This window comes from Eleutherodactylus coqui, chromosome 13 (assembly GCF_035609145.1).
Source record: "Eleutherodactylus coqui strain aEleCoq1 chromosome 13, aEleCoq1.hap1, whole genome shotgun sequence".
Classification (NCBI taxonomy): domain Eukaryota; kingdom Metazoa; phylum Chordata; class Amphibia; order Anura; family Eleutherodactylidae; genus Eleutherodactylus; species Eleutherodactylus coqui.
The window spans coordinates 32,071,947-32,080,998 of NC_089849.1; the positions used below are offsets into that span (position 1 = coordinate 32,071,947).

Here is a 9,052-nt window from a genome sequence, read left to right on the forward strand (position 1 = left end):
AATTTATATCCTGGTTTTCCTAGGGGGCTTATTCTTTTTCTGCAGTTATACAACTGCGCTATCTGCTGGCTAAAGCCAGTACTGCATGAGGTGACACGTTGGATAGGCTGCGACAGCAGAGAGGCTGGCAATATACAGTAAGAGAACCCCGACGGACGTCTTCCAACATCAGAGCTGTACAGCCTTAAATCATAATGTCTTCAGGCGTCAGACAGTGGATTGGAAAGGGTTAACCCTCCGGGAAGCTGTGGTCCTCAAAATTCTGTACCTGAGGACCATATTTTATCATAGGATTTATTAGGATCACTACAAACATATCAGCTTCACAAATATATATTCCATTATTTTCCCTAATTCCGATCTTCTTCCCACTTCTGTCTGTCTCATTCAGGCATGCCTAGTGAAGGGAGGAAGCGCCGGACTCATCCCAAGCCAGTTACTGGAGGAGAAGAGAAAAGCTTTTGTTAAAAGAGATGGTGAGCTAGGCCCAAATTCCAGTGAGTACTTGCTTATTTGTGGCTGGCGTGTCACCTGAACATCAGTGATGCAGTAAGGAAGCTGAATGAGGTTAAACAAACAGATCTACTTTTTTTTCTAGAAACAGCTACACTTTTGTCCTTAGGCTGTGTCTGGTATTGCAGCTCAGTTCCATTCAAGAAGTTCTATGGAGAAGAGTAACACTTTTTTTTCTAAGCTAATACATCTTCTTGAACACATTAATCGAGACTTAGGGCTCTTTTACACGGGCCAAAAATCTCATGATTCTCGCTTGCTCGATGGAACGAGCCGGAGATGACATCACCAGCCCGCTCGGGCAGCCATCTAGACTGCACGATTCTCATTGAGAATCGTGGAGTTCTCATTCACTGATCATTCAGTGTTTCACATTCCTATGTGAAACAATGAACGATCAGTGATTTAACGGCACGATAAGTGCCCGAGCCGCCGCTGGTTCTTACGCCGGCCGAAACTGGACCTCATGATTCTTGCTTGTCGTTCAGTCGTTGGCTCGTGTTTAAACTGAACGATTATCGCTCAGTTTTGTTTGTTTGAATGATTTTCCGAACGATAATCGTTCCGTCTAAACGCGATATTAGAGATTCGAAACACCCCTGTCATTACATTTCTCAAATTTACTTTATGTAAAAAAATTGCTCCTAGGTGCCCTATGCGGAAGTATCGGAGGGAAGAAGAAGAAGAGGATCATGTATGTAACCACCAAAAACGCAGGTAAAATGTTTTCCAAAATATTCCTAATGATCCAAAATGCGCGAGTAAACACATGTCTGAGATGAGCAGAAGCAAATAGTAGAATCCGGATTGCTACAGTAAGGAGTTCATTGCTTCATAGCTTGTTCTGTATGAAGCCTAGTCAACAAGACCCCTATATAATGTCACACTTCTTGTAAGGTTTGTTCAAAGTTTGAATCAACCCTTTGTGACATCATTTCAAAAGAAAAAGGTTTGGTCCGGTGTTAGCCAGGAGAGCAAAATGTGATTGTTTCCAGCAAGAGAAACCAAGTAATCTTGTAGATATGATAGCTTTTAATGGCTAACAAAATACATGATGTGACAGCGAGCTTTCAAACCTAATCAGGGTTCTTCCTCAGGCTTGAATGGAATAGATGCCAAGGAATATATATATATATATATATATATATATATATATATATATATATACGGTAAATACATATGAAAAGGCACAGACATGGAATGATTAATTTGCACTTACAACAATACCAGAATAGGTTGAGTAGAGGAGTAAATACCTAATTAGTCTACTGATAAGGGATGTGAAAGTTTCATGGTGTTAGGGGGCCACCAGGCCTGTGCGTTATCTCTGCTATAGATTTCTCATATTCTGCAGTGATACAAGAAGCCCCTTTCAGTATTCATTCCATTCTTAAGAGTATCTAAGATGGTTATAAAGTTGTACTTCCAAATTCTTCTAGGATGTTGAGATTTGAAGTTGCCTTTTAATATCGTAACTTTCACATGTTCTATGCTGTATCCGTGACTAGAAAAATGCTCGGTCACAGGTAAGTTTGTCTTTCTTTCTTAAGGGCTAATGCTCACGGACGGATTTTTGCCGTGTTTTATGCGGTGGAAATCTGTGGTTTTATGCCGCAGCTATTAGGTGCTATTGAACCTAATAGCTCAATGTTCACGCTGTGGGATACTACAGCGGAATTCCACAGCCTGAAAGAAACCGCGGCATGCTCAAATTGCTGTGGGAAAACGTCTAGTCAATGGAAGCCGTCTGTCACGCTATACTTCCGCTGTAGCAAAGTATCGCGTGATTATGTGTCCCTGCTCACTGCCGGCCGCATCATCCAGCACTGCCGGCGCGTCACACGCTGTACTGCGCATGCGCATGACTCGCCAGGCGGGACGCGCACAGCGGATCCGGAGAGGTGAGTATGGGGTGTTTGGGGGGCGCCGTGACGGACTCCACTGCGATATTCCACTGGCGGAGTTGGTCACGGCCATGGGCATGAGGCCTTCATTGTGTGGCGGTGCGGCCTCACCCTTGCTTTCGGTTTTTCTCCTGTTTCTCCAACATAATGTCCCCCATCAGGACATTTACTGCACTTAATCAGGTACACAACATCAGACGTGGAACATGTGAACATCCCAGGGATCTTATAGTCCTGCTGTGTGTTGGGGTTTGCATCCAGTCCGTGGTCCGTACATGTTAGCAGGTCTTACAACTACTTACCTTACTTGGATAAGTGTCTTTCTGTGTGTCACATGTACTAATCATGGACAGCATACAAATCCCCAACACACAGCAGGACTATAAGATCCCAGGGACATTTACATGTTCCTCGTCCAATGTTGTGTACCTGATCATGTGCAGTAAGTGTCCTGTTGGGGGCCTTTATGTCGGAGAAACAGGGCAAAAACTGAAAGCCAGGATGAGGTCTCATCATCACATGATTAAACAGAGAAAGACAGAATTCCCTGTGGCCGAGCACTTTTCTAGTCACAGACTGTTCTGGTATTGTTTTAAGTGCAAATTAATCACACCATGTCTGTACCTTTTCATATGTATGTGTATTTGGATCTAAAAAAGAACCCTAAGTAGATTGGAAAGCTCGCTGTAACATCATGTATTTTTGTTAGCCATTAAAAGGTATCATATCTACAAGATTACTTGCTTTCTCTTACTGAGAACATCACATCATTCCAAAACACATGGTAGGGAAAAAAATCCCTATATGTATACGTGCTGCTGTGCAGGACATCCAGGAATAAATCACTACACGGTATCCATTATAATCAATGAACATTCTTTGTATCCCATGGACATAGCAAGTCCTGCAGACAGAGAGAGATGCCATATGCAACTTTTCTCCAATCTAAATAGCGGGAATAGGCAATATTAACGAACCGTAAATGCTAAGAAATCAGTGTGATTTTTGCTTCTTGTCTCAACTCTTTCATTTCCACCTAGCTTACTGCCTACAGTCAAAACAATGTTACATTGGCAACGGTAACCCTAATATCTTTCTCCTCTACAGAATTTGATCGCCATGAACTTCTCATATATGAAGAGGTTGCAAAGATGCCCCCATTCCGAAGAAAGACCCTCATTCTGATTGGTGCCCAGGGAGTGGGAAGGAGAAGCCTAAAGAACAAACTACTAACCTCAGACACATTAAGATACGGCACCACCACACCTTGTGAGTTCACGACCACTTTGAACAAACGCTTTGTGACAATAATCGGTATTCGGCTGTTGGAATCTTCAGCAATAAGTGGGGTATTCTCCAAGACCTATGCAAGAATGTTGTTGTCACCCTCCAGAATCAGACAGCAAAGAGAAAATCCCAAAGTTTATAGATATCTAAAACTTTCCCTCATTATTTCTTTCAGACACCTCAAGGAAGAGGAAAGAAGGAGAGTGGGACGGTCAGTCATATTCCTTTGTGTCCCGGGCTGAAATGGAGCAGGACATAAAGGCTGGACGGTATTTAGAGCATGGAGAATACGAGGGCAACCTATATGGTACAAAGATCAGCTCCATACAGGAAGTAGTAGCAGCAGGAAAAATGTGTGTGCTGGATGTAAATCCACAGGTGAGGAGGACATGAAGTCCCACAGTAATAGTATGGTCTGATCTATCTATCTATCTATCTATCCATCCATCCCATATTTATCTGTCTATCTCAACTATCTGTCAGAACAGTGGGTGTGGACACATTTAGCCACAAACATTTGGCTTGGGGCTACTCTTTAGGGCAGCACCTGAGGTCCTCTGGTTTTCACTCTTTAACCCAACCAGTCGGGATCTGGACTTTACTGAAGGCACCCTCAGGCCATTACTCAAGGAGTTGTCTTAGTGTTGTGGCATTAGACCTAAACTGGTCAAAGTAACCATAGCGTGGTACTGTGAAGTAAACAGAGACGTGGTCGTGATACAGAGCCGAGGTCAGCACACGCGGAATTCTTGTGTAACAGTATAAGTTAAGGGTCAAAATGAACAGCAGACAGATATAACTGGAATAAGCCAAGGTCAAGAATGGAAAGCTGAGTAGAATTGGGTCAAACCAGGAGTCAGTACATCAGAAAACACATTTGCATACTGGACAGACTAATTGCTCAGAGATCCTCTAGTACGAGACAGTGCCTTAAAGGAGTTGTAACAAGTTTTAAAGTTATCCTCTATCTATAGAATAGGAGATAACTTTATGACCAGTCGGGTACGATGGCTGGGACCCCACTGATCCCAAGAACAGGGGTCCAGTCGGTCCTTCTGAGGTCACACAGGTGCACAACTGCTCCATTTACTTCAGTGATAATCCCAGAGATTGCCGAAGTGCCTGAATTCGGTAAACTACGATGCTGTAATTGACCTCCACTCCATTCACCGATCAGACCCCTGTTCTCGGGTTCTGGTTGGACCCCCACTAATCCTGTGGATAGGGGATAACTTTATAGATTGGCACTATCTTTTAAATAGTCAGAGGCTTGTCTGGATTGGCTGGGAATGGAAAAGCTGGGTGCGTTTCTGGCCCTTTAGAAAATGGGCGCTATGGCACCAGAAAAGTGAGAGGGGATGAGGCATCTGCTGCAGAGGACACAGAGGACACAACACTAGGCACGACCAACAGCATGGAGGAGGTAGGGAATGCCGCAAACAAGCCGTCATAACACTACTATGTATCTTATATTTATCTATCTACTCCAAAACCATGCGGCACATTCAAGTCTGGTAAAATAATCAATGTATTTATTCACCCATAGATGCAACATTAAAGCCCTCACATTGGGGCCATTTTTAGGCGAGGTGGATCATGGTCTAATCTATCTCATATCTATCTATCTATCTATCTATCTATCTATCTATCTATCTATCTATCTATCTATCTATCTATCTATCTATCATCCATTCTTTGAATTTATTTTGCAGGCAGTGAAAGTCCTCAGAACTGCTGAATTTGTACCATATGTTGTCTTTATTGGGGCTCCAGGTTTTGACACCCTCAAATCTAATAATCTGGGGGCAGTGGAGACTGGTTTGACGGCTAAGCAGCTATCAGTAAGTAGCATTTGTTATGTTCTGATTGTTGTGTACACTGTGCATGAAATCACCATCACACCGAGACAGAAAGTTTTGTTATGGGGGCAAAAAAAATTATGTATACCCTCCAGTGTCACCCTTCTCTCTACAGGATGGTGAACTCCTGCGCATTATAGAAGAGAGTGAGCGTCTTCAACAGGCCTACGGCCATTATTTTGATCTTAGTCTGGTCAACTCTGATCTGGATGAAACATTTCAACAACTTCAAGCAGCTCTGGAGAAACTGCGTACAGAACCCCAGTGGGTCCCCGTCAGCTGGGTCTACTAGAGTTCTTACTGCCTACACATTCCTTACCTAGACATTCCTGGAGCCAGACGTTATGGGTGGATCCTCTGATTACCTCCTGGGGTTTACCCCAAGAAACTCATTGCCCTTTAATTCCTACTACACACCTTGTACTTGTTCAGTTGTGTCAAAGTACTCTTCCATTCCTTCCGCTTCCCTCACCTTATTTCGATTATTGTATTACCCTCAAGCCTGTTATACTTCTTGGATGCCAACTTTGGTTTTTGAAGGACATGAAGGTATATAGAAAAAAAGAACATGTGGACCAAAGAGTAAAAAAGTCGGACACTTATGTAGCTATAATTGTTGAATAAGTAGGAGTTGTCTCCATCTTTGGTAAAGTTCTACCTACATTAAGACATCCTTTAAGTAGCAATTGGTAGAAGGTCACCAAGACCTTGAACCTACTGTACCCACCAAAATAATAGTCTTACAATCTGGTTACACAATCTTTTAGTATGTCACTATTACCCCTTATTGCAATGATTGGTTAACCCCCTGGGGCAATTTAGCATTTGCTTAGGGCTAAGAAGGAAAAGAGTTTATCTGCTCAGTGAACTGGTTTTAACTAATTACACTATTCTACCAAAAGTATTTGGACACCCCTATCACATATCCTAAATCATGCTACATAGGATGCAGACCCTTAGAGGTATCAGGCATAGTTTGTGATGGGAACTGCACGCTATTGGATATACGGGTTATGCTGCTGCACACAAGCTGTTCATCATAAAGCACAACGCATCGGCCCGTCTACAATGGTGCAAGGAGTGTCGTCATTGGACAGTTGAGCAACGAAAGAACGTTCTATGGAGTGACGAATCACGCTACTCCATCTTCACATCAGGTGGACGTACCTGGGAGTGGAGCATCCTGGGGAACACTGTGTATTGTGCCAACAGTTAAGTACGGCGGAGGTTCCGTTATGGTCTTGGGATGGTTTACATGGCATGGTCTTGGTCTGTTGGTTGTAGTGACAAGACCCATGAACACGGAGGTGTACACTGACATTCTAGACAATAACGTGCTGCCAACGATGTGACAATACTCTGGGAATGGTCGGCTATACTTCCAACAATCAACATACCTTGTCACAGATCCAATCTGTTTTATGTTGGCTTAAGGATATGGCTGTTCCACGATTGGACTTGCCTACACAAAGTCCGACCTGAACTCTAATGAACATCTTTGGGGTGAACTGGAATGTCGGGTTAGGAAATATGAATAGTGTTCATCTTCTTAGAGAGAGCTCACCTGTTGTTTGCAGGATGAATGGAAGGAAATATCAGCTGAAGTGTATCGGACGTTAGTAGAAAGTATGCCATTGTCATACAGAGTATCCAATGTCATTAGAAGCAAAGGAGCCCGATCATATGGAAATAAATACTACTTTTGATCCTTACTCAAGTGTCCAATTGCTTTTGGTAGGATAGTGTATATCAATGATTGAATGGCCATAGTGGAATAAGATGACCTTCTGATCTCTAGTTACAGTGGTATAAGATAATTAAGCACCTTCTTGGGTAGAAGCAAATGAGTCTCACCCTTCAAGTGTTTTATATAACCTATAAAAAACAGAAAAAGACATTGTATGTGATATATATATATATATATATATATATATATATAACACCTAAACATAGAAACCTACAACAATATGCACCACTCCAAATAAAATCAATTTCTTTATTAGTAAAAAATTATTAAAAACCATAAAAAGCATAAGGCACTCAGTAATGCAGCGAGTTACTGGGTGAACCTTATATAGATATAATCACAAACCTTCATCCTGTGTACCTGACTATAAGCATAAAGGTACCACGTATCCTCAATATGTTATATTACGTAACAAGCGTATAAACATAGGAGAGTAAATATCAATCAATATCATACCGGCCTAGAAGTTGCTGACGGACATTTCACATATCGTCAAAGGGTGTATATTTTTGTAGGTTCATACCTTCAACTGTTTTCTCCAGGAATAAAAAAGGATCTTCCTTTTTTATTTTCCAGGAACAGCGCCACTTTTGTCCATAGGTCATTTCTGGTATTGCAGCTCAGCCCCATTCAATTGCATGGGGCTGTGCTGTAATCCCAAAAATGGCCTATGGACAAAAGTGGCGCTGTTCCTGGAACAAAAAAAGTAGATTCTTTTTCTAATCTTGGAAGACCCCCATAAAACAACATGGATACCAGAATAACAATACCACCTTGTCTATGACCCATTTTGACAAACTCTACAGTGGCCCTTTTCAAGTCATAAATAAGGGGGAACATGACATTCAGTCACAATACTCAACATTCCTCAACGCTGCCCCTCCCTGTCTTTGTAATGGTGCGAGTTCTCCTACAGAGTGTCAGTATTAGCATTAGATGACTCCTTTGACGTGCTTTGTAGAACTTTATAATCCGAATATTATTTTTCTATAGATATATAACGTCTTACTCGTGAGACAGAAGACTTGACTTCTATAAGATATTTTATTGTCTGTCTATTAAAAACCTTTGTTAGGGCGAGCACCCACTGGCGTTTTTTTACCTGCGTTTTGCGTTTTGCGTTTTGCGTTTTTCCTGCACAGGCATAGAGATAACATGTGTTGCTGTCCACTGGCGTTTTTTTTGCATTGCGTTTGCGTTTTTAACATAGGAACTGTCAGTTGCATATGTGTCCTTATTTTTCTCCATGGAAATTAATGGCAAAGCCGCGAAAACGCCGCGAAAACGCCGCGAAAAACGCCGCGGAAAACGCGCGGAAAAAACGCGGGACACGCGGCGAAAACGCTGCGTTTTTTTCCCGCGGGAAACGCAAACGCCAGTGGGTGCTCGCCCTTATAGTGAGAATTCATAAACATTTGGTAAAAATAATAAACTGTTCATTGTTGGGAGTTTTCACACCAATTTTTTTGATGTTCCTGGACATTGGATGTATTCATGAAGGCGTGATATGGTTAGGGGAAGTTAGATCCAATCCAAGAGGTCTACCAACTGGATAGGCTACACCTTGACCTCAACTCTTGGAGGCCGCTAGAAGGCTTGACCAATATTTATGAAGATGTAACCTAAAATCCAAACTCTGGTACTTTTTTCAGAATAGGATAGAAGATGAGGATCTCCGAGAAGAGGTAGGAGAAGGTTGGTCAAGAAGAAATGGAGACACTAGGGGAAAGGGACTTGATATT

General features: G+C 42.2%; 1 protein-coding gene across 2 annotated transcripts in view; it reads left to right on the forward strand.

Moving 5' to 3' along the window:
- The window catches only part of MPP2 (MAGUK p55 scaffold protein 2), a 33,218-nt gene extending 25,326 nt beyond the window's left edge, over positions 1-7,892 (forward strand). For both annotated transcript variants that reach the window (XM_066586719.1, XM_066586718.1), the window contains 6 exons: positions 392-476; positions 1,162-1,230; positions 3,525-3,686; positions 3,880-4,082; positions 5,417-5,545; positions 5,679-7,892. In XM_066586719.1, coding sequence (XP_066442816.1) covers positions 392-476; positions 1,162-1,230; positions 3,525-3,686; positions 3,880-4,082; positions 5,417-5,545; positions 5,679-5,855 — 825 coding nt within the window. In that variant the 3' untranslated portion in view covers positions 5,856-7,892. The remainder of the gene's footprint in view (positions 1-391; positions 477-1,161; positions 1,231-3,524; positions 3,687-3,879; positions 4,083-5,416; positions 5,546-5,678) is intronic.
- Positions 7,893-9,052: the final 1,160 nt, after the last annotated feature.